The sequence below is a fragment of the Puntigrus tetrazona genome, chromosome 2 (genome assembly GCF_018831695.1).
Source record: "Puntigrus tetrazona isolate hp1 chromosome 2, ASM1883169v1, whole genome shotgun sequence".
Lineage (NCBI taxonomy): Eukaryota > Metazoa > Chordata > Actinopteri > Cypriniformes > Cyprinidae > Puntigrus > Puntigrus tetrazona.
This window is the reverse complement of record NC_056700.1, coordinates 15743547-15769394: the sequence shown is the minus strand read 5'-3', so window position 1 is coordinate 15769394 and position 25848 is coordinate 15743547. Positions and strand designations below refer to the sequence as shown.

General features: G+C 38.9%; 1 protein-coding gene and 1 long non-coding RNA gene across 3 annotated transcripts in view; one reads left to right on the top strand and one right to left on the bottom strand.

The window, feature by feature from the left end:
• Positions 1 to 7640: 7640 nt before the first annotated feature.
• On the bottom strand, positions 7641 to 14820 carry kif2c (kinesin family member 2C). 2 transcript variants are annotated; one of them, XM_043254489.1, is made up of 22 exons: positions 14635 to 14820; positions 14014 to 14108; positions 13738 to 13860; positions 13249 to 13306; positions 13133 to 13165; positions 12552 to 12683; positions 12295 to 12399; positions 12100 to 12191; positions 11790 to 11885; positions 11663 to 11717; positions 11425 to 11587; positions 11070 to 11160; positions 10928 to 10991; positions 10748 to 10839; positions 10358 to 10500; positions 10029 to 10233; positions 9621 to 9731; positions 9428 to 9495; positions 9238 to 9328; positions 8701 to 8775; positions 8341 to 8434; positions 7641 to 7911 (listed from the first exon to the last, which is right to left on the bottom strand). In XM_043254489.1, the coding sequence occupies exons 1-22, from the start codon at positions 14693 to 14695 to the stop codon at positions 7847 to 7849; spliced, it is 2112 nt and encodes a 703-aa protein (XP_043110424.1). In that variant the 5' UTR covers positions 14696 to 14820; the 3' UTR covers positions 7641 to 7846. The 2 variants fall into 2 exon arrangements, with proteins under 2 accessions (XP_043110424.1, XP_043110425.1); XM_043254490.1 differs by lacking the exon at positions 13133 to 13165.
• Positions 14821 to 14972: 152 nt separating this feature from the next.
• Positions 14973 to 25848, top strand: part of LOC122356097 — a 35795-nt gene continuing 24919 nt past the window's right edge. The window contains exons 1-2 of the long non-coding RNA XR_006252281.1: positions 14973 to 15068; positions 15615 to 15665. This is a non-coding gene — a long non-coding RNA (uncharacterized LOC122356097). The remainder of the gene's footprint in view (positions 15069 to 15614; positions 15666 to 25848) is intronic.

Sequence of the window (25848 nt, the reverse complement as noted above, 5' to 3'; positions counted from 1 at the left end):
TCATATTATGATGTTTGTATTGGTTATCCCAAACAATTTTTGTCACTTAAAACAAAAACCCACTCTATTTTTGGGTGACTAAATACTAAAAAGATGTGAGAGGTGATTAGGTGAGGGGAGGGAAGGTAGTTTAGATGTATCAGCTCCACACTTCCTGTTTTATTGTTGTGACTCCCCAGGCTAGTGTCCTCAGTACAATAAGCCCACCAATGAAGATGAAAGGCGTGTGCTGTAAATTCCTCGGCTTCCCACAACACAGGCTCATCTGTCAGCTACCTCGGGCCTGTCTGAATCTGATACACCTCTGGCTTTTGAAGTTACTGTCGAGGCCCCTTAGTATCAGGAAAGACAGAGAGCGGGTCAAGGGTTTTGCCTCGTGGAGCCGGAGAGCAGCTATTGAGGCTGTGGGGCACGATCACGTTCTGCTTGTTAGAGTTTCAGTTTCTCAAAAGGAACAAGCTGAAAGCTGTCAAAACTGCTGATGTAAAACTACAATACCTTGCACTTGCAATGCATTTACGATAGCAACCAAATGGCAAACCTACAATAGCAGGTTTCACCACCTTGGAAGCGAGCACCCAAAAAATCGTAATGAAGGCGCAGTCACGAATAAAAAAGCCTTCACGTAAACATCTAAATGATCGGATTTCATCACAAGTGCATTGCAGTTATGTTTATGTTTATCTATAAGATCTTTGATGTTCACATACATTTTACTTATTTCTGTGTTTATTTTTAATGACTGTAAACTCTTCCGACATATTTTTGCAGTTCTGGTGAGAAATGCTTTTACAATAGAAGTTTATGGGCCAACAAGCAAATCAAAGTTTAAAGACACTATTAGTTATTATTCAAACGTTAGGTTTAGGCAGCATCTGCATTAATAACAGGATTTAGTGAACAGATTTAATGTGACTTTAAACTGTATCCTCTGGCATTTAACAGGTTATAAACACCAAAGCAAGGTAGGAAAATTCTTGATGTGCGTGCCAAGATGCAAGAACATCTTGTGACTATAAAAAAATGCAACGTTTTAAAAAAAGAGCAGCATGTAGATAATCTCCTAAAAATATGCTAAATATCTTCACTGGAGGTCCGGAGCTTTCAACAGCTTCCGTTGGGAAGCACTGAGATTAGGAGAGCTGACGTAGTTTAACTACATCTTCCTGAGGAGCTCTGTGACGTACTGAACATGCACCGATTGAGGAAACTAGAGAGAGAGAGAGCTGATCGCAGGACAGATAGGGCTGTCTCTCATTCATGTCTGGTTTTGGCAGCGTATCGTGAGCTGCGGAGCCAAACGGCACTCGCACCGTGTGATTCAAAATGGGGGGTCCGACTCTCTCTCCCTCCCATTCCGTTCTATAAACTCTATCAGAGCAGATTGAGACTAAGATTTGAGTGTGTGTGTGTGTGTGTGTGTGAGAGAAAACAACTGTTTGAGCGCTTTCGAGAGAGCCGTGCTGCAGCAATGGAGGGCAGCAGCTGGCACAAACTGAAAGAATCTTTTAAATAGTCTGTAATGTACGGGTGAGATAACAGCTGACACCTTTAACAACAGATTGCTGGGTCTGGATGGCAACAATCGGAGCAAAGCTGCGTCTATATGGGGCAGGCAAAAAGGGGAGGAAAAAAATTGGGTGAGAACAAAAGAAGGAACACATGATCTGCTGTGCTGCTTGGGTGGCCAGAGGATGAGCGCCCATTGTTGGTTGAATTCAATAGGGCTGATTAGTTAGAAGTGTGTGTGTGTGTGTGTGTGTGCGCTTTACATTTATGGTGACTGGCACGGGTCTCTCTCTCTCTCAGCATGACTGAAAATGGGTAAAAACATTACATTTATATTCACTGTTTATCTGCTTTAACCAGTATTATGGTTTTTGGATGGCTGGAATGGGGTGGTGGTGCTGACAATTTCACAAAAAGGCTGTGCTTTTTATTTATATATGAGATGAACATTGAAATTAGAGATGATCAAAATACTGTTTAAAAGTTTTGAGTAATGAAATGTTTTTTTGAACTTGTTATTTAAGCACCAAAGCACCAACCAAGCATGTTATTGACGACTGAATAATCGCATGAATGAGTTACATTTTAAAATGTATTAAAATAGGAAAACGTAATGTATCTGTAATGTATATAACGCAGTAGTATTTTTTTTAATAATTAAATATTTTTGGCATTCATAATCACACGTCATTATGATCACACTAATCAATGTTTTAAGATATTTTCATCACATTTATGAAAGCATATAGAACGAGGCAATATCCCAGACGGCCCTCATCCTGAAGGTGCTCATTTCTTATTTTACCTCATGCATCAGTTAGACAACATTTACGTATCCGTTAAGTAACACTGGTAGTGGTGAGTTTCAACATTTTTTCTGCTCTTAATTTCTCTCTTTAATTTCACTCTTAAAATAACTCTTATAGTAGCTAGTGAGACCAGAAAACCAACATGGCAATTGTAGTTATAACATATTCATAATGACAGTAAACTAATATTGTCAACACTGCCATTTGTTTTGTTCTGGTACTACTCAAGAAGCATTTCAATATTATTATGTCTAAACAAGTCAAAAGAATTTCTGGGTATTAAAGAACCTAAACCAAAGCCCTTCATATAATGATGCCACAGGAAGTGCTCTGAAGTTTTTCAGCCTGTGTCCATCTATAGGTCTTGTTTATAGGTCTTGATAGTCTATCATCATTAGTTCACTGACCTCATTATACAGAACACAGATCAATATTTACAGAAATTGCTTCAAACTAACAAATGTGTTTGCAATTTCTAGGTCCTGTTCCAACACAGGAACAATATGAATTTTCAAGTCGGCCCCTGCAGTGTAAACATGTTTTAAATAAACAGGAACTAACGTAATGCTCTTTTAATTGATTCATTCTGCCCAGCAATGTTTACAGAAGGGCCTAAATATGAACTTGTAATGCAAATCCAGCGTTTAGAAGTGGTTTGTTTGGTTAAAACAATAACAGTTTGAATGCCAGCCATGTTAGAGTTGCATTGTGTGCTTCAAGGGCTTTATTTGGGGATGTAAATCTTTCTAGACTGCTCTCTACAAATTGTACTGCTATTCGCAGGGCAGAGCTGTCTACGTTCGAAATAGGAGAGGGAATAATCATAAAGCGGTTGTGCGCACTATGGCACTCTGGGTAAAAGACCATCAGATTATAATTAAACACATGTGAGAGGCAATAAAACGTAATGAACGTAGTGAGGAGACTGGCAGAGCCATTTTATGTGGCCAGCGCAACATGTTGTGTAGCGCTGAAAGCCGCGCCATATGTGTCCTCGGGTGCTCTGGGTTTAAACGTCTGTCCATATATGGTAGCTGTAGCACTTTTTTGAAACGCATTCACAGTACTGACATGGAAGTGGCCTTGTGGGTAATGAAGACAATCCAAAGAAGTGTGCTCAAGCTTTTTCGCAGGGCAAGTTGCAAAAAATAATATGAAATATTAGGGTTACGCGTCATGTTTGCAACATTGAGAGAGCGACCGTTCATATATTACCAAGATTTACATGTAAAAAGTTTACTTTAAATGACAGGCTTGGACTTTTTTAAAAAATACGATCGCAAAACGGACGGTTTTGGCAAATTTGACATTCCTTGTAGCCGCTTACAGCTTGACTCGAGGTCAAGCAAAAACCAAAAAGCTTCATTCAAAAGCATTTTTTTTTTTTTACCAGTAAACAGAATGAGTATTAGTAATTGCAGTAAAGCTTTGAAGTGTAATGTTTATGAGAGTTAAAAATAGTTCATGTTTTAGTGCAAAAGCTGCAAGAATTTACAAGCACATGCATCGACTTGGAAGTAGAAGTTTCGAATCTCGAGTTATGAAGGTGTTTAATCACTAGGAGGTGCTGTTCAGACTATAATAAAGACTAAAATATGAAAAACAGCAAGCCACAACAGTCCAATTCAGCTTTCGTGCCATTTAAAAAAGTGAACTGTCTGTTTTAAACTTTAATTATAGACGTAGACACTTGTAAATGAACATAGTAAGACACTTTAAATGGTGTTCTCGTAGGCTACAAGGGAGCTTTCGCCCTCATTGCTATGTATTCAGTCTGGCATGTTCGGCCCAAAGGGACGGGCCAAGGCACAAGGAGGCCCAATATTCCAAACAAAATGCCTCTCATCGCCTAAATCCATCACTGCAGCGGAGACAGGCGAGTCCCTCTTTCTCTGGATGTTTAAATGAGAGAGTGTAAGTATGTATGTGTTGACTGGTCCTGAGCGGGCTTTCTGGCCTCTGGGACGATCCACAGAGAACCAGTTAGTTTTTCGTTAACGATATAATTAGAATGAAGTATTTCAGAGAGAATGTGTATTATTACACACTGACCACAGAACTACAAAACTGTAAAGCGGGAAGCATATGTCCCATCCAGATTACAGAACCCCCCCGTTTCACAAGCAAAATCTAATAACAATGTTACAATTTCTATTCATCGCAGAGAGTATTTATATAAAGGTCTAAAAAAAATGAACGTCTGCATGAATTTTAATAATACACCCTCTTTGTTAGACTCTGTGGTTAGCACACCTGTGTTGACGCGCAACGCTGTCCTCTAGCCGCCTTGAAATGGAAGCATAAACAAGCATATCCAGCTGGGGAAACCCAGACTCACCACAACCCCGCAGACAGGCCTGCCGCCAGGGCCTGTATCTTTTCACAGACGCGCGCATTTGATCATTCCATCTGGAAGAGAATAGCATAAGGATCTCAAAAGACATAGGAAACATTCTGAATTAGCATTAGGAATATTCAACAATTCCTAGAAAACAGTGAGGCATTCATGAACAAAATCAAATATTAAAACACCTCTGTGAATACATTAAATTCTGATGCCCAGTGCTGGTGCCAACGAGCGTGCCAGGCGATGCCAAACTGCATGAAACATAAGCAAGCTGACTCTGAAACTATCCTGATGCTTTTGGGCCAAATAAGATGCTGGGAATTTCCTAGTGTGCCACGTTGATTTTTAAACGAGTAAACACGCTAAAGCAAATAAATAAAAATGCAAATGAACGCCACGGCGTTATTACAACAGCAGGAAATTAGATTTTTAATGCAATATTCATGGGTGAGTTCTGTGTGCATAGTTTGACTGCCCTCTATTGGTAACTACATCTTATGTGCCTGACAAGGGGGTTAGCATCGAAACACTGCACCCTTGTGACATCCATGAATGGAGCTAAATCCAGAAGAGTTCATGATAATAACCATAACATCTGTTTATACAATTTATCAACTTTTGAAGCTGACTAAAAAAATACGGTCTTTAAACACAAGTTTTCCAGTCAATTTAATTGCACGTGGGTCAATGAAAATGAAGGACGTTCAAGAAAAAAAAAAAACGATTCTTATTTCAATACCTCATATCGTGACAAACCCACATACTCTTAATTTTATTTTATTTTTGAAGAATCATCGTGCAGGTCTTTTATTCTGCCCGTGTGGCATAAACTGCAAATAAAGAAATGAATAAATTGTGTCTATTTATTATTTTAAGCAGTCGTTAAACCATTATTCACTGATTATTTTAAGGTAGCTGAAAAATCATCGCCTGAACTAAAACCGAGAACTGTGTTCGTGGATGAAATGAATCACTTCAGAACCGCTTCTTTGTATTAAACCTAATGTAATCTGAACGATTCACGAATCAGTATCAACTGAAGCATTGTTCAGACTGCAAATGTTTTCAAATAAATGGCTATGACCAATTTATCAGTAGTGTTAAAAGAAATTGAAAATTGTATGCTGTTTAAACGAATGCTAATAGCAACGCTTTGAACCGTTCAGCATTAAACGTTGTAGCAACATAGTTTCAACGTTGAAACAATACTTGTTTTAACCACATTCGTGTTGAAGGTGGTCATATGCCAACTAGGTACTGTATGTATTTAAAACCGCATGTCTCTATATGTGTGACTGTTATTTTTTTTCTTTTGTTTTCTCTCCACAGCTCCCATGGTATTAACGCGTATATGGCTGTGATGCTTTTCGTTTAAAGCATAATACAACTTCATCCTCTAATCCATCGTTTTACAAAGAAAGCTTTTTAATGTTTAGAGAAACTGATATATATGCATTGTAAAATACAGTAAATCACATAGACTGCGTATTTGAAAAAAAGCAACAAAGCAATAATAATTGGAGTGATGTGTGGCATGTGTTTATAGAAAGGCTCTTTTCCAAATACCATTTAGGCAGGCCTGCCACAGGTTTGGCATTGACGGACACTTTCCCCTTCCAGATACATTCACAGACAATCCAGAGCCGCAGAATGACAGAGAAGAAAGAAAGGGGTCAGAAGGAAAAGAAAAACAGAGGTTGTTCTGCATGCTCCTCCGATGGGCTCTCTGGGTGGTTTGTCTGTTTATTTAGTCTGTGAAGGTGATGGGAACTGAGCATCGGCCACTGCCAATTTTCTCCACACTGAGAAAATATTCATGCGGACAGCTGGAATCTAGAGAGCGGAGTCAAACAGACTCGGGGCCAACAGATACAAGACCCGGCTCGCGTGAAACACATTTCCAAATCAAAAAGCCCAGCAAAAGCTCCTTCAGCTCTCGCCTTCTTTAAAATGCATGGAGGATAACTGAACTGAAGAAACCATGTCTGTAACAAGCCAGCAGTCCTTTTTAGCCATTCTAAGGCCGTTGTTTCCAAAGCGAAGCTGGGTAGTTACGTCACAAGAAGATACCGAAAGCACAATGCGACACTGAACCAAAATGATTTCAGTCACTTAAAACCACTGATAGATTCAATTTAAAATCAACACTTGAGGTCACAGGAAGTTTATTAACGTTTGTTTGAGGTGAACCTCCAAATCCCTAATCATACGAGCGAGGATCATTTTAAATCAGACTAAATAAAGTTTCAACAAACCGTTTATTTAACAGAAAATGTTAATCAGTTCACCACAACATGATTGCATGTTAAAACATACACGGCAAACAATTATTTTACATTGAAACATGTTTAACGACGCGTGAACACAACCGACTATACACTGAATTATATTTCACAAATGGCAATTTACCAAGGATTAAACAAAGTTTTATAAAAAGAATAGAGCAGTATGAAATGTAGTGATAGAACAAGATACATGTTCCCAATTTTAGTGCAATATATGTAGCACAGCTATATGCATTTAGAGTAGGGGTGAATAGCTGGAGGGGGTGGGAAATGCCACCCAAAGAGCTCAGAGGAAGCAGTTAGGCCTCACACGGAGATGTGGGGCCACCCACTCACAGCCCGATTTTGTTTATTTTCATCCTTTGAGGTAAACTGTTCAGTGTGAGCTGTTTATTAGGCCTTTGATTTGTCATGTGTCAGCTTGTGCTTGCAGGGCAAGTGTATACACTGGTTGTGGCTTGTATATAGTGGCGGTTTGGAGGTCAAGGCTGGGGGGGGGTGATGGGAAGGGTGGGTGATTTGAAGCGGTGGGCTCAAACCGCCTCTCATTTTGGAGTCATCAGGATTAAAAAAAAAAAAAAAAAAAAAAAAACAATGCAGTTCCAATGAGATATGAAAGGAGTAATGCATGTAAATTAAGCATGATTCATGAAAACGGCCTTGAATAACCAGGACACAGCACTCAAAATGTGATTTACAAAAGATTCAAGATGAGGGAACCTTTATTCAGTAAACAAAAACAATTAAAACAGACACAAAAAAAAACAGACACAAACAAACACTTGATATATCTCTAGCCAGATAGGAGATAAGATTATTAAAAGAACAAATTGAAATTGCATTAGCTTTTGTAAGAGGTTTCTTTGCGGTTGTTCGCAGCTGAATCTCATCTTAGATTAGTTGGGTGACATCCTGACCCTCTGTTCTGCTTCAATAGCCGATCTCAAAGCCTGGTAAGACTCTACAACAAGGAGTAGAAAAACAATTTCAATGCTCAGCAGGAAATAGCAAGGTTTTCCTGAGCAACCTCTCAAACCACACAATTTGTCTCACTTCAACGTGTACTGAAACTCAACCAAGTTATTACATAAACAGAGGTGTATGAGGAGAGGGAGTAGTAATATTGAGGCAAATATGTCGGTTACATATTCTGTGAGAAGGTGGAAAATGCTCTGCGGACTTTCAGAGCAAATCCATTTTTCCTAAATAAAATGCACATTTCCGTCCTTAAGTCTTTTTTTATATTATGAATGAGTGGTATGAATACTACTCAGCAAAGATTCATTATTCTGATTTAAAATAAATAAATAAATAAATAAAACATACAACATTTTTGACCCCATACTTTTGAATGGTGATGTATGTGTCTATTTGTATTACACTGAAATACCTTGCAGTTTCCTCATGAATGTGTCGATCTCTGGTAAATTGGCTACAATATCAAACGAGGGAAATTCCATAGATCTTGCAAACTCACTGCAACCCTGGAAAAAGGAATGAGATACAAAGATGAACATAAAATCCATTTATCCTTTGACTCAAACCGAAGTCTCTTAAGCAGGGTGAAAAAAAAAAAAAAAGCTTGTCTGAAGAAATGCATTTAGGGGTAAACAAATAGCAAAAAGCGTTTTGTAACTTGATTGCTACAGGGAGTTTTGTAACTTTGAGTAATAGAGAGGTTTAAAACAAAGCCACCCACTCAGAGCAGGTGTGTTTACACAAACCTCAGGAAAGGCAGAATACTACAAACCTTCAGTTCTTCATAAAACCTCTCCTCCATCTCAGACACTTGGGATATAGCCTCAAATGCTGGGAGAACAGACTCCTTAAAAAAAAAAAATCCCCCCCCAAAAAAAATACATTTTAGCGGTTTTGTACCATATTTCTGTACATAAATGAAAACGTACACAATCTCAATAATGCCATTTAAATTGATTTCTTTTATAAACACATTGACATTATAATATGTGACATTACATATGTGATATAATAAGTGACATTACATTATAATAAATTGCTATACATTCATAACTCATTTCATTCAGAAATAAAAAGAAACAGGTTCAAATTTGTCTAATTCAGTAATTGCCATTCAAATCAAAGCTCTATTTAACCACGTATAAATAATACAAAAACATTAATTTATTTACTTGTTTTCACATGAGACCTTAATCTAGTCCCAGACTAAAACTTATTTCTGAGGTGTTTCAACAGAAAAATTAGCACTGACAGATTTTAGAACGGTGCCTTTGTTTCGTCTTTATTTTGCAGAACCTGATTCACTCACCTCTTCTGAAGAGTTTCCTTCCTCAGAAAGCTCTAGTTGTGCACCATTCTCCGCTGAAGCTCCCTTAGACAATCCATTCAGTTCTTTTACCCTGCCACACAAATGATTACAATACCTAAATAGCACCACCAGAGGGCCTTCTCAGCTAAGCAGAGCGACATTAGTTTAAATCGAGGAAGATAAAAAGCACCTGTTTGCATAACGTAGTGTATTCAGAGTGTATTCACAAGAGTTCATACCCGGCGAGATCATTGCGATCTGAAAAAGTCATAACGCAGATGGACATTAATTATACAATGAATATTATTATTTAATTCAAGCCCTAAAATAGCTTATTGAAATACACAGGTGAAAATTTATAATTCGCCCTAGCTCTCTCTTACCATACAGGTCCTAGAGTTCTCTCCAATGAAGGAATCCCGAAGCACCTGGGTGAGTTTGCTCATCCTGAACGGGATGTGCTCGCTGTTCTGACCCAGAGACCGGATACATTCCTGAGGAATCAGGACAGACGTTAAACATCCAATTAGCTTGTTGCTGACTATTAGAGGGTCAGAGAGCTCTCAGAATGCAACGAAAATATCTTAATGTGTGTTCCAAAGATGAACGGAGGTCTTACAATTTTGGAACGACATAAGGGTGAGTAATTAATGACAATTTACACTTTTAGGTAAACAATCCCTTAAAGCTAAATTTAAACATCACTTTATAGAATTTGGAAAAACAAATGTGCATTTAAAACAACAACAACTATATGAGCTATTTTGTGCAGTAGACAGTAGACAAATAACCTTCAAAGCCAGCAGGCTGCGGTTGATCTCTGCGGTCTCCACTATGGTGTGCCGATCGTTACTGCTGACATCAGTGCCACGCTCATTCCCAGCAAGGTCCACCAGAGAGAACTTCCCATGGAGGAAATTCCGACGCCTTAGAATCACTTGCAAAACCGCATGTGAACGAGACGAGCTGGCATTGGCAAATGTTTGTCCAGACGTTCTGTTACAAGGTGAAATACAGTTGTTATTTTTAATTAAAACCATTTGAAATGTTTTGGCTAAACGAACTGAGGTTAAAATAAAACTTATATAAATATTATTACTTGTATATAATTTTTATTTACCTGCACGCACTTCCCCTCTCAATCATCCTGATGACATCATCAACCGATGACACCGGCACTTCCTGCAGGCCAACAACATTGACCTGCTGCTTTTCATCCTCCAAAACACGCAGCTTTGCTTTCTTATTCAGCAAGTCAAACACCTGCAGCACACAAACAGTTCACCATCGTGCCTGAACAAGCACTTAACGCTTGCAACCACAATTTAACAAAAATCAAAACCAAAAAAAAAAAAAAAAAAAAAGCATGAATACTAATACCACAGATGTTTAATTGAGCATAATACACTAAGCTAAGCATTTGGAAATTTGAGGTTTATTTGAATTTCAAAAACTCATCCGTTCAAGACACAAAATCGTTTTGGAAACATGCAATACAATATTTGCAAACCTTGCCATTGTAGATCTCAAAAAAAGTTACATAAGGGCAAAGGTCCATATCGGCATATCTCTTTTGCCTTAGGAGGGTAAATACATCCTGTGCTGTGAGGTATGGAGAGAGATGAATGCATAAGTGAACGCATAAACATAACAGACCACTATTTAAAGTACATTTGACAGTTACAATCACCTGCCAGGGCGTAAATCCCTTTAGAGCTGTTTTGGCTCTTCCCAGAAAAGTCTCCACCCATAGTCTGCAAATAACGCCTCAGATGAACAACATAGAACATAATATGGAATTTTGTTTTGGAGGCACAAACGAAACGACTTACATGGGTCTTTCCACTGCCTGTTTGGCCATATGCGAAACACGTTGCCATACCACCTTCGAAAATGGTCTTAACCAAAGGTTTAGCCGTGAACCTAAAAATTCAATTCATAACCATTTGAACATACTGTGTATAAAACAAATACTGAATGAACTGCCATGTTTATAACAAATAAAGATCACCCAAAAATGTAATTTGCATTATCAGTTACTATTCCACGCAAATAATAAAGCATATTGTTTACCGTTTTGACAGTGAACTCACCCTTATATAAACAACACTTGCCAAGTTCATGCACGGTAATTAATATTATAAAATCATAATAAATGCCTAACAGAAACTAGAAATAAGCAGCTACCTGTAAACCAAGTCATTAGTGGCGTCTTCATCAAATGAGTAATCAAAATGGAAGGTCTGATTCTCTAGGTACTTGGTTAGATCCACTTTCTGCTTGGGCTCATGCAACAGTAGGGTTCCATTACCAGGAATTGTTACCACATCAATCTCTTTCTTCGCCAACTCTAAACACAAATAAATGAGAACTGCGTTAGAAACTCACAAAGAATCAATTTGATTAAAGTAGATGAGCAACCTACCTTTTTTATTCAGCGGACGTTTACGAACACAGACACATATTCGGTGAGGTTTGACCTAAAAGACACAGCTTGTGTCAAAATCTGAAATTAATACATGATGATATTATTATTATGCACATTAACTCACAGGATCAGACAAGGACATGGGTACTTTCTCCAGGGTCTCTCTGTATTCCTCAATCATCTGGTAAAACTGCTTATTAGGTCGACTTGCATCTCCAAACTAGGAATAAAAATAGAATTGGACAGAAAAAGGTTTTTTATACATATTTACATACACTTCAAGACTGTAAGAACAAACATGACCATACAGAAAAAAAGTAAATAATTATTCATTATAAAATAATACAGACATTTTTGTAATACAATCATTGTTGTGTAAATGTGCTTGATTGGTTCAGTTATCGAACAGTAAAAACAAATTTAAATAATTTTACCTTTCCTTTTTTTTGTGCTTCAGGATTTTTTGCTAGCGACAACCGTTTGTTTGCCATCTTGTTTGTTTCTGAGACCTGAGACATGCGATGGCCTATAAGCAAAAAAACACAAGTCAAGTCAAGTGTTGTAGATGTTACTAACCACCACATCAATAAATGTTAAACCATGCGTAACAAAACCAAAACAGTACATACTTGTTGGGCCCATGGGGGCACATTTGGAAGCTTCACTCTCACAAATAGCCTCAATAGTTGGCAGCAGAGGAGAAGCTGGCTTCGAAACAAGTCTCTTCTGGTAACCTAGAAATCCAGATAGCAACTTTATGAAATATGTAAGATGTTTTGACAATGACTTTCCAAAGTCTCCAAGCTGACAGTCCATTCACTTCAAACAGGTTACCAATCAGTTAGTTAATTCCAATACAAAACATCATGCTGATGTACAAACAGACCTGAAGCTTTGGGGATTGTAGATGATGGAAGATTGTGAGAGAGAACTTCCTCTGCAGCTACTGCCGAGACCACAGGTGGAGGGGCAGGCTGACGGAACAAGCAAGTCTGACGTGTGGTCATCCTTCTAGAAGCTGAAAGGGGATGAAACGTGAACTCTGCAATACGGTGTCTATAGACATGACAGTAATCTCCGAAAAGACTATTTCAATCAGCAATATAATTGGATGACAGTTATGATCTCCTCATCCTTATAATATCTGACAGTGTGCAGAAACATAGTACAGAAAGTAACATCTAAATAGATGAAAAGAACAATTATTGCTACATACAACCAAAAGTGAGAAACCATCATCTATAGTGATTTGATCAGTGCTAGAACTAATGACCATCTCTGTCATACGAAAACTCTCTTGGCTGACAGAAATGGTAGTGTGACTACTTTGATTTCTACAAGCAGATAATTTGTAGAAAAGATCATGTGGACAGAAGTGGGAACACAAGACAGCCTGATTAAGTGTTATAATTCAACCATAATATCTGTGATTGGAGAACATGAAGAAAGCATGCACTTCATGCAAACCTGGCTCTTCAGAAGAACAATGTAGAGGAGCAGCTTCAAATGAGAGACACAATGTAAGTTTATACAGGCGCATGTCAGGAGACCAACTATGAACTGGTACAACAAATATAACTTACGTTCTGAAGTAGTAGGTATTCTTGACGACCTTAAAGGAAGCACTGATGCTCTGACGTTCTGAAACAAAGAACTTTATGAATGACTAAGTAGTCATAATTACAAAACATTATTGGAGGAGTGTTGTACGTTATATGATAATAAACAAGGGAGTGATTTCAGACACAAAATGCTTGGAAAAAAGTGCTACTTGATTTTTCATATGCTTTTGGCATTCAGCACAACTGGTCTTCCTCTTTCCATATTGACAGCCTCACTCAATTTTTGTAGAAGAATGTGTCTAGACATTGTGCTGATGCCTATAGCATTACCATGGTAACTGACATGCACGTACCAGATATTGACAACACTGTCTGAACAAATAGATCCAACTAAATCCTTTACAAAACGACAGTGTGGTTAGTCAATACTTGAATCAAATTTTAAAAAACAAATGTGAAAGGTAACAAATCTAAATTTTAGGGGGAAAAAAAACAACCCAAACAGCTCACTTTTGCTGGTTTTGACACAGGTGCGGCGAAATGGCCAGGGGAGGACTCAGAATCCTCTTGACGGCTTGGTTGAACGTGTTGCATAAGGTCAGAATTGAGTTGCTTAAGCTCATCCATGTCGACCTAGGGGAGAATAGTTTAATTTATCTAGTTAAACATAACACTCAAGAGCTCTGGCTGTACAACTTGAAATACCAACAAAACCTGCAGTGAACATCTAGTAACTGCTTTATGTAAAGGGGGAAAAAGTCATATTACAACAAATTTAATACCAACCTCTTTTCCTTTCGTGATGTCCTTCTCAGACCATTCCACATTCACTGTACCTTTAGTGACATTGACAGTTTTCACAGTGGCACTGTGGATCCTTCCTGCATTGACAAGAAACGGTGGCATGAACAAAACGGCATACTCTTGGTTGAACTTCTGAGACAATTCATGACTAACTTCTTCCCTGTTATTCCCCATTATTTCACATTTTTTTCTTACACTAAACTGTGGATGTCATTCAGCCTAATATCTATTTTGTTTTTAAAGAAGATTTTATTTATTTGGTAAATTATCCTTTCAAAACGACCCCTGCCAACTAACATTAGGTCGTTTAGGAATCACAAGGGGAAAATGACAGGTTGTTTTTTTTTTGCATTATTTATACATTTTCACATATATATTGTTCACATTTAGATACACACAAATATGACTTTCTCTTTGAGTGGCTTTCTTTTAATGCAGTGTTGAAACTTTAGACACCTTCCATTGCCAGCACTCGCTACTATGTGCTGTATTGGTACGTGTTAAGTTTAATTTGAGACAATCTATTTGATTTTTAACAATAACTGGCTTCATGATGCAGTGCGTGTCTGTAAAAGATTAGCAGCTAGCAAACAAGCATCTTACCATCACTACGAATTATATTGACAGCGAGCCCGATAAGAAGCTTCGACAACGCAGGATCCATCTCAGATTATAGTCTGTAAACTGCAAGATTTTTTGCCAACGTTTCTATCTCAAAACTGAGAGTAGTATTTTTCTTCTACTTTGTCCCTATGAGTCGTAAACCAACATTAACCGCTCTGCATTCAAAAATCGTCAGCGGAAGTTATTGGATTATTTAAGTAGGTGGTGCTTCATTTGAACCAATCAGAGAACTGAAAAAAATGACTGGCATTTCAATACACAAATAGGATCTTACAGCCGTCTTTCGTCACACGCTCAGGTACCACATTGCGAGTCGTCTTCACGAAACGTCAAACTAACAGCTAACTTAATTTACTGATAAACGTGGAAATAATACTTTTCGAGTCAGTGTCAAAGAAGGAAAATTATGCCAAGTAAGTAATAAAAATCCTGTAACTTCACTGAGAAAAGACATTGATGAAAAAAAAATAACAAACCCAGTTTCACCGCGGGCCAGTGATACATAGCAACAATTCAAAACAACATTTTGTAAACCCAAGAAATACTTGCCTATTTTTGCTATCAATAAAATGCTAAAATACAACACGAAGCATATATGGATCAACTGTTCTGAAATATTTGTAAACGTATGCATCCCTGCCTGAATTATTTTTAATGATTATATTTATGATATTTTTATTCCCGTTTTGAATCAAATGATTAGCGAAATTCGCTTTGAAGTCCCTATATATATATATATATATATATATACATACATATATATATATATATATATATATATATATATAGGACTATTTTACACACACACACACACACACACCACACACACACACACTGCTTTTTTTTTCACAAATCACATCCTGTATGTATGTGTTTAATAAGTTATAAATGTAATAAAACTAAATCTGGCTACTTAATTTTAAATAATAATTTAAACATTGTGATTTCACTGCTTACAGGGGATAGAATAGATGGAAAACACAAAGTCAAGTCATTGTTGCCGAACCACCGTGAGTATTTTCACCATTACATTAATATATGCCTAATAAATTCAATTGATATTCTCTCTTCGTGGCTAAGGCTAGCAATAGATTTGTAAATACATTCTGGCTGTTAGAGTTCATAAAAGATTTTGTGCCTCACAAAGACCTAGGACACAGAAGTGCATGAACAAACACAATATGTGCCAGGAAAGGTTTACGAGAGACACATTAATCATATATATGAAAAGAAAATGTTACAAATGATCAAACAGAGTGTTTTACTATAACGCCATCCAATTTTTTTTTTATATTGTGGTATAGGCCTTTTCACTTTTTTACCCTCTGTAAAGCCTTGGCTTTATATGAAAGAATATTCAGTCCTTAAGAAACGTAAACTGTTATTTCTGCACTACCTTCTTTGTTGTGCCTGCTAACCTTTCCATTATTTTTAAAATGTACATGCAGTATGTGTTTAACCAAGTATACATGTCTTTACATTTTTAAACAGCACACAGATCAGAAACATTGTGATATAATTATAATCAATATGTATTTTCAGTCATCCACATTTGCATTCGAATTACTAGAAAATTAAACTAATTCACTGCAATAACATTTTGGGAGGTCAACTCATAGTAAAGGACATATAAGAATAGATTATTAAATTATGTATTTGTGACTTAAACTGTTAAAATGAGACCGATCAGACAGTTGTTCAATATAAAGAATATTATTCAGATAATTTTTTTAATTAACAAATTAGGAGAAAAAAAATTATGTTTTAGTTTTTTATAAATATATTTTTATTGTAAATTTTAATGTAAATAATCATATTAACAGAATAAATAAAAACAAATATATTAAAAAAGCATATAAATTTAAAAAAATGGAGTGTAAGTCTCTTTGCCAATATTTGTGTAGATTTTGATAGGCGTTCATTCACAGGTAAATTGGTAATCACATCCATTCAGTTATTGAGCATATCTTTTTTTTTTATAACCAATAAAAACCACTAGAGGGACTATTGAGCTAAACAGAGCTAATTTATCCCTAGTGACTGGTAAACCACCTCCTGTCATGGTGGTATACCTTTCCTGAAAATTCCCGGACTGGGAGGGAAAACGGTGTTATAACCAGGCACAAAAGAATAAGGATCTGTACCTCTTGAATTTGCATATGTATTCAGGGTGTACTCAGAGCCCATCCCTGATGAGATCATGGCAAACACTCAAAATGATTTATCCTTCCCGTATTCCTGTGATCACAGTTTCAAGCCCGCTTGTGTTAAATGCTATGCGGCAGGGATAAAAGCCTGGCTGTGCCCTTTCGTATTATCCCAAGCCACGGAGAAAATCAGGTTGTTGTTTCATGTGACTTTCACCTCATCACAAGAGGTTTTTTTTTTATCTGGTATAATAGTGAAATGACTGCACTTGTCTTGGCACACACCCTCTGCTTAGCTGTTCACTTCCATATAAGTCTGTCCTTTCATGTAGACAATCAGTAATTTCCTTAAATTATAAGTTTGTTCCGGCATCGTGTATTCAGTTCCCTTTATGCCGTCTCTTTTATTTCCTTGCACATTCAGTCTTTAGGTAAGTTGTTCCTCTCTTCTGTTCATGTTGCCAGAATCTCTATGCTTGAGTTTAGCATTTTAAAGTTATTAGTTTTGTGTGTGTTTTGGGAAATCTCAAAACATATCACCTAGCGTCACGAAAAAGCTGCACCCACCTGCTCAAAACAAGCATTGTGCGAAATTGTAGTATTTACGCCTATGCACAAAAGCTGCAAGCATTTTAATCCCTTGGATAATTTGAAGCTGGATAATTTGATCCTGCTGTTTGGAATATTATCCTGAGAGAGCTGTCAGCACATTGCACATTTAATATTTCCAAAACGACAGCATTGTTAACAATTGTAGTAAAAACAAGCACAAGGGAGACTTGGCGGATTTTGACATTTGTGTACTGTGCTAGTCAAATAAAATCAATGAAGAATCGAAAATCGTGCAGGAACCTGGCATCAGCATTGTGTAAGGGGTCCGAAATTCACACCCATTGTGATAGTAAAACAAACATGTTTAATCACAGAGGATGTGTAGCTGCATAAAACATCAAGGTTACCTTTTCAAAGAAAAGTACTCTTTTCATTAGTAGTTTCTGTTGTCGAGCTATTGAAATGTAACAGAGGGTTACAATATCAGAAGAGCAGTTTATTTTAGAATGCAGATGTACTGACCCCTCAACACAGAATATGGCTCTTACATCATATAGCAGATATTTTTTGACTGATAGCTTCTGTATTCTGCGTCATCCTGCTTCTAGACAGAAGGGTGGCTCCCAGAGGATAAAACTCATAGCTCATTTTGGAATATGCGCCTCAGACGTGATTTGTTTTAGAAGGAATTTCCAGTTCAGCAGCACAGTTTGACGGATATGTGAACAAAATCATTTGCAGTAGATCAAAAAGTTACAGTGACATCTGTTTATTTTTTTTTTTATAAGAAAAAATCTCATTCAGTTCTTGACATTTATACTTAGCTTCTAGTTTTACGTTATGTTTATGTGTAAAGAAACTAAAAGGAATCAATTAATGAAAAGTTTTAGCTTCGGTGCAAAGTCATTTTCACTTTTCTCTTGTTAAAAAAAAAAAAGGAAACATCAGGGTTACAGTGTGGTTTCTATAATGGAAGTTAATAGGGTCAGTGTAAAAAGGTTAAAATGCTTATTATTTTAATAGCGTAACCATGAGATTTATGTGTGTTCACATGATTTTAGTTTGAAACTAAAAGTTATGTCCGATTTTACAACAGTTGCCATAACAATGAAAGACCCTAAACAGCTATAAAAAGTATGGTTTTAATAAACACATTAGTGGAATAACTTGTGTACAAATTAATGTGATTGTAAGCTTCTCGTTTCTGCTTTTAAATCCTCCAGAAATCGTTTTTTGTGGTTTTATGCCTCAAAAGCCGTCTTTTGAGCTTATCTTGAAGTTAATTTTCCTTTAAATGCACATTGCGCTCTACAGAATATCCTCAGTATGAAAGAAATCCTTTAATAGCAGTTCACATTTCATAATTGCTCTACATATGTCTGTCACTGGAAGCACATTTATGTGACTAAACGAATAGGAACATTTCGAAAAACATGTACTTTGCAGACATTTCCAAAACATCATGAAAACTAGCCCGCGTCCACAGAAGAGCCATTTGCTCACATAGATGAGAAACAGATGAACATTTTTCAACATTTGCAAGTAGAGGCAGTGAATGCAATAAAGATACCAAAGATAGAACAGACGTTTGGAGACAAGGGTGAGGGCCTTGATATAATAACACCAATGTAGCATAACTATCATGGAATCAGAGAATGAGTAAGAGATATGTTTTATTGCAGTTGCCAACATGAATCTTTCTTAGTTTTTCCATTTGTGGGGTGGGCGGTTACATGACCATATGCTGCTCATATTACATCAGGACGGTGGCACAGGATAAGGAGTGGTGGGCCCCTGTGGGGATTGCATGTGAACATTGATGAAAAGAGAACATACGCTCATGAAAACTAAATAAACCAATGCATAAATTACTAACACAGACTGATGGATCTCCATAATCAGCAAAGCAAACGCCTTTGAAGTAATTTCAGTGCTTATAGTGGCTGTTTCTCACAATCTTACCATAAATAAAAAGGGGGAACATTTATATTCCTTCCCTCCTTCCTTCATTAAGAGATGCCTGGCTCCGAAAGTCGGTGTCAGTGGAGTCAAAAAGTCTGAGATTTTGAATGCATTTTTTTTATTACACAGAGTATCATGTCAACATAACAGTTAGAGTGGAAAGTCGAATTGAAATGTTAGTGTAAATATCGTAGTATTTGGTTTGGCTCCGTTTTGTTTTAATGACAGCAAACTTCGAGAAGCATGAATTGTGTAAAACGCGAATGATAATCAAGTTTTTCACCATGATTCAAGAATGATTTAAAGAGCATCTTGTGCTTCAATGGAAGGAGGTCTGACCTGTTTTACAAAGGGGTTTGATTAGTGGCCTTAAAATAATAGGAAAAAAAATTTACATTATGTTTATTTCCCTAAATACATTTCTCAGACCCCGGTGTATATATAAACTGTCTTTAAATGTATATCTTCTGCTGTGTTCACAGGCCGGCTGTACATTTTCACGATTCATAAATCAGAGTAAAAATAACAGGCAAGCTCCGAGCTTGGAAAAAGTTCATCTCCAAACTCGAACGAAACAGCATCTTGTTATTTGAGGTTCCACCTCTGCGATTGCCCATCCGCCGTGCTCGCCTATTTTGAGATGACAATGAGGTAACTTAAAACGTAGACGTACCGCCTGATTACAAGGCAACATTTGAGCCGTCCCACCCTCTTTCACCACAGAATGCGTGCATGCCGGATAATTACCCTCCCCTCTCACACACAATAACATCACATACACTCACACGCTGTGTGCCGATGCAAACACACTGAGCTTGGGATGTGCATGGTTTTCATTACAGTGCCTGTGATTCCTGTTGCTTATTCAGAAGTCTCACTCAATGGCAAAGCATAGCTCCTTTCAAGAAAACGGTTAAGGTTTTCTGTATTTGGTAATAATGTGTCAAGCATCGAGTTTATGTTAATGTAACTAGATGAATGTGGGAGAAAGCCAGCAATAGTTTTATAGCATTATAGAATAATCATTTACTCACCCTCATCATTCCAAAAACTCTTTTATTTTCATTCTGTAGAAAAAAGCAAAACATTCTGATTGACAATGGTGAGTAAATAATTGTAAAATATTCACATTTCTGTAAAATATATATATTTTTTTTATACAGTTACTTTATCCTAATTAGTTATTTACAGGCTATTAATGCCTGTATTTGAAAGACTCAATTACTAAAATACTTTAAAAGCATCTACATCTGTCTATCTACATTGTCTAGTCTAAGTCATCATGTATATTTAACTTGTAATGTATAGCTGTAATATGAAGTCATTTGTTTTACAAAATGGCACATTGGTGTAATCTTAGCAGGAGGCCTGGAGTTTTTTGTGGTGTGTTTGGTGGTTATCCATCTGAGTTTTGTCAAATCAAACATTGTTCATGAGATGACATTGCCGTCTCCTCCACCCACTCATCAGTCTGAGTTCAGTGAAAATCACTGGGGCTTGAGCCAGAGCTGCTCATGAACATAGACATACACAGAGAGGAACTCTCCTTAACTGCTGGACTGAATCGAGTGATGTAATGCATCTTAATCTCATCTTAGTCCCTTTCTGTAATCATGAAAGGCCACAATTGTTCTGAGATTTCTTTTTGGAAAAAATGGGAACCACACTGACAGACGAAACAGAAGTTCTGTCGCAGTTTAGTTTGAAACATTCACAAAAAACACTATGTGAAGACGGTTGGTGGGTGGCAAAGAGGAAAAGTTGGCAAAAAAGAAGTTCAAGCTGGTCATTTTGTTAATGTAACTGAATCATTTTTAACTGCCCACTTTATGCTTGATCTACATAAATGTGAGTTTGTGATTTGTTGCATTCATAATTGCATATTGTTGGTATGACTCAATATGGGAGAGATCATAGATGTAGTCATTGCGTGTTTGAGGGATTTTTATTATTATTATTTTTTGAGGTACTCATTCTTTGGATTAAGTTTCATTACTTCATCAGCAGATATTATGGTTTCCTGTACTTAAAGATGAAGTGTGTCATTTTTGCGCGACCAACTGCAATAATAATCAGTTGCATCAAGCTGAGACTGAATGTTTCAAGCTGTAAAAAAAGCTTTAATGCTGTCTTTACACACACGCACAATAATGATAATAATTACTATTATTAATATAATTGTTAATAATCTGGTGGAGTGATTTAAGCAGTCCTATGTCAATATGTTTGTTTGACGAAGACGAGTGTTTTTTTTCTAATAAAATTGAACATCACTTCTCATAATGTCACGTTCTCCGGACTTTGTTTATGTTTTCGTCTCGTGCCATGTGCTCCCTGTGCCCTGCCTTCCCTCAATGTTAATTATATCATTGTCATCAGCTGTGTCGTGTTAAGTTAGTTAATTTCCCTGTGTACTTAAGTCCTGTGTTTTCAGTTCCGTGTGTCCGATCTCGTCCGTATGTGCGTGTGATTATGTCCTGTCATTCTGCCCGTCTGCCTGCCTGTATATTGTTTATTTCATCCCGAGTGGATTAAAGCCTTTTTGTTTTCGTTCAATCTCGTTGTTTGCTAGCCTGCCTATCACACGCGTGACAGAAGATCGGACCGTACAAAAGTACAGTTTTAGCGGCGATTATTTCTTTTATTTTGTGGTCATGTATTCCCCGTACAACGACCCCAACTTCTCATCCTCCTGCTGGAGCAGGAGGATCGCTCTCGAGGGTTATCACGAAGGACTTCCTCGCCCTCGCGAACGACTCGCTACCCGGACAGCTTCCTCTGCTCGATCCACTGCCGAGGATTAAACACCACCACACGAGCGAAGCTGTCCGGAGACGGCCCTCGAGAGAGCGTCGCCGCTTACATCGAGTGGGTGCTGGTGTCCTGCAATTCACCAATGACTGTTGCGCTGGAGGACACCGACACCAGCCCCACTCAGGATCCAGAGCCCAGCTCATCCCTTCACCGTGTGGTCGAGCCCCAGCCTGAGCCCACCGCTGACACGGGGGCGGAGTCGAGCGTGTCCACGGACCCATCGCCAGAGAGAGCGACCGAGCCGTGGAGCGTAACAGGACCCGAGCCGAATACGTCAGACCAGGTGCGCGAGCCAGCAACAGAGCTCACCACGGTGGAGCGAGCCGACTGCAACAAGAGCGCGGAGTGGAGCTCCGCCCAGTGCACATCGGCTGAGGGTGAGCTGATTCCCCACCTAGGGCTGCTGGATCCCCAAAAACTCCCTCCATTGCCCGCGCCTGTGCGCTCCGCCCGTCCCGTGCCCGCGCGCTTGCGCTCCGTCCGCTTCCGTCCCGTGCCCGCGCCTGCGCGCGCTCCGTCCGATGCCCGGCGCCTGCGTGCGCTCCGTCCGTGCCCGCGCCGCGTGCGCTCCGTCCGATGCCCGCGCCGCGTGCGCTCCGTCCCGTGCCCCGCCACGTGCGCTCTCCTCCGTGCCGCGCCACGTGCGCTCCCTCCGTGCCGCGCGCCACGTGCGCTTCCTCCGTGCCGCGCCACGCGTGCGCCCTCCCGTGCCGCGCCACGTGCGCTCCTCCAGCGCCGCGCCTCGTGCGCTCCTCCAGCGCCCGCGCCTCGTGCGCTCCCTTTTTCCTCCTCCCACCCTTGTCACACAACGACGATGGATCCCAGCAGCCCCTGCGCTCACCTCAGCTCTCCAACTGGAGCTCGCCACGGTCTGCCGGTCTCCGTCGCCGTCGAGGTGAAGGATCCTCGCCTCGCCGTCCTGCCTCCGAGACCCAGACTCCTCCTCGGCTCGTAGACCCGTGGCTTGGGCTCCTAGCTCCTCCTCTCTCCACCGTGGTCCGTCAGTCCACCAGCTCCACCAGGCTCCATCGTCCCCCCGGCTCCGCCTTGGTCTGTCGTCGACCATCCGTCGCCTCATAAGATTCCTCTCCTCCGGCTTCACCTCGTCCCTCCATCCCACCGGCTCTGTCAGGCTCCTCCTTCCTCTCGGCTTCACCTCAGTCCTCAGTCGCTCTGGCTCCGCCGCGTCCTTCCCGTCCCCCGTCTCCGTGTCAGTCGCCGAAGCCTGCGGCGTCGCCTCGGACCTCCAGCGCCTCGACGTCACCCTGGCTCTTCGGCTCTCCGTCTCTGCCTCAGTCTCCTCCGCCAACTGCTCCACCGCCGTCGGTCGGCCCCATGGAGTCGATGGTCACTTCCTCCATGGCTCCTCCCTCCGTCGACTCCACCGTGGACCACCATAGCTGGGCTCTGGATCTCCTCCTGCTCCGGACTCCTCCTTTCTTCTCCCTGGCTCCTCCCTCCGTCTGTTCCTCCCTGGACTGTCTGTTTACCCCCTCCTGGGGGCCGTCCTCCACCAGAACCTCCTCCCAAGATCCTGTACCTCCAGTTCCCAGACATTTTGTTTTTGTTGTTCCTCTTTAGGTGCGAGGACGCACCTTCCGGGAGGGGGGTGTAATGTCACGTTCTCCGGACTTTGTTTATGTTTTCGTCTCGTGCCATGTGCTCCCTGTGCCCTGCCTTCCCTCAATGTTAATTATATCATTGTCATCAGCTGTGTCGTGTTAAGTTAGTTAATTTCCCTGTGTACTTAAGTCCTGTGTTTTCAGTTCCGTGTGTCCGATCTCGTCCGTATGTGCGTGTGATTATGTCCTGTCATTCTGCCCGTCTGCCTGCCTGTATATTGTTTATTTCATCCCGAGTGGATTAAAGCCTTTTTGTTTTCGTTCAATCTCGTTGTTTGCTAGCCTGCCTATCACACGCGTGACACATGTCTTCTCATTGCACAGTTCTCTGTGCTATTTTAGTGTTAGTTTTAGTCCTTTTTACTCAACTGTGTGCAGTCCACTCATTATTCAATTGGAAAAAACAAATGAGTCTCTGGGTTGTGAATTGATCCAAAAGTTAATTAAACGATGGCTATAGTTCAGTTCAGCTCCATACAAAAGTCGTTTTCATAAATACAACATGCATCATGATTTCTTGTTCTTCTTTCTATCTACTTTTAGTGCCGTAAGGCAGTTGAGGAGTTAGAAGTTTGGCCAAGTTTGAGTGGGCTGGAGTACTCCAAATATATTACACATACCACCCACCACCAAAACCACCTGAAGGAAACCCAGCATGAAAACAGCATTTAATGGATCGTTCATAATGACTTACAAAAGATCACAAAATTCTAGACGCTTATAAATTTGTTCAGTAAAGTCTACTGCCTCAGACTTTTTTCTGGGTAATCTTAAATGATTTGACACAATACTATAGTTGTTCAGCTTTTTTGTTTGATATGCCTGATATAAAAATAGCATGGGAGTTTAAATTATTCTTAAAAGCTTCTGAAATATGAAAAGAATGTATATGAATTCTTGTTATCTTTTAGGTTATTCTGACATCCTGACATAATGCTAATAATTTTTTTTTTAATCCAGCATACTAGTGTATTGGTTGCTCATTTTTAGTTTTTTTAAATTGCATTAGATTGCATTGAGTCATGCTGATGTTTTCCAAAATGTTTTATTAATTTGGTCTACATAACATTTTCTAAGTAAAAGGAGTGGGGTTTTTTTTGCAATCGCATGCTCTGGAAGTTTTTAATTTACCAGCTAAGAAACTAAGCAATAAGAGAATCACCAGATGTTTTCATTTCACTTCTTGGTGAAACCTGAAAACCGTAGAGTTAGTAATTCACAAGTTAAAGAACATTCACCTCAAAATTTGAACTGGCATTATTTATTCTGCCTCAAATCATTGAATACCCTTTTTTAGGAACTCAAAAGCTTTTATTCACATTCATTAAATTAGTTATTCATTGATAATTGTACCCTACAGTGAGCTGTTAACCTCAGAGCGCCTGCAGCCTGATTAGTGAGTCAGCGAGTTGAACTTGTTCTTTTGGTTTAAGCAGTTGATCTGATTCATGCAGTATATCAGGCTGATTTATTCACAATTCAGTGACTCATCTTTTCACACAGCAGTCCTTGTGGTAACAACTCACTGAAGAGGGAGGTTGTCTATAAATACCAAATCTGGATCTGTTCTTCATATCTGTGTGAAATATTTGTTTAATGTTTTTGACATTGCTAAAGATATTGGACTGACCCAGTGTTTAGCCTATAATATTAGAACTTTCATTCAACAAGGATGCATTAAATCAATAGAAAAAACAACTTTGAACTAATTTGAACTTCCTTTCATCTAACAGTCATGAAACAAATGTATTTACAAAGATCGTTGATGATGATAATAGTAATACATGTTTCTTGAGAACCAAATAAGCTGATTTGAATGACTTTTGAAGGGTCGTGTAACACTGAAAACTAAGAGTAATGATGCTGAATATTTAGCGTTGCTATAATAGGAATAAATTACATTTTAATATATATAAAACTGTATTACACTGCAATAGTATATATTTTTAAATGGTATAGACATATATGTGTATTGTTGGGTTGCTTGTTAACAGGTCTCAGCTGATGCATATTAATGTTGAGAAACTACACAGATTTATTTCTTTATCTCATTTAGTCCACACCATGAGGATTACAGCATGTCATTGCTATTAAAT

Excerpts from the sequence above, each read along its gene's own strand:
- kif2c (XM_043254489.1), bottom strand. The coding sequence starts at position 14,695 with ATGGATCCTGCGTTGTCGAAGCTTCTTATCGGGCTCGCTGTCAATATA. Across the intron at positions 12,400-12,551 it reads TACAATCCCCAAAGCTTCAG|GTTACCAGAAGAGACTTGTT; the intron begins GTCTGTTTGTAC and ends CTGGATTTCTAG. Across the intron at positions 9,496-9,620 it reads AGAACTCTAGGACCTGTATG|ATCGCAATGATCTCGCCGGG; the intron begins GTAAGAGAGAGC and ends TGACTTTTTCAG.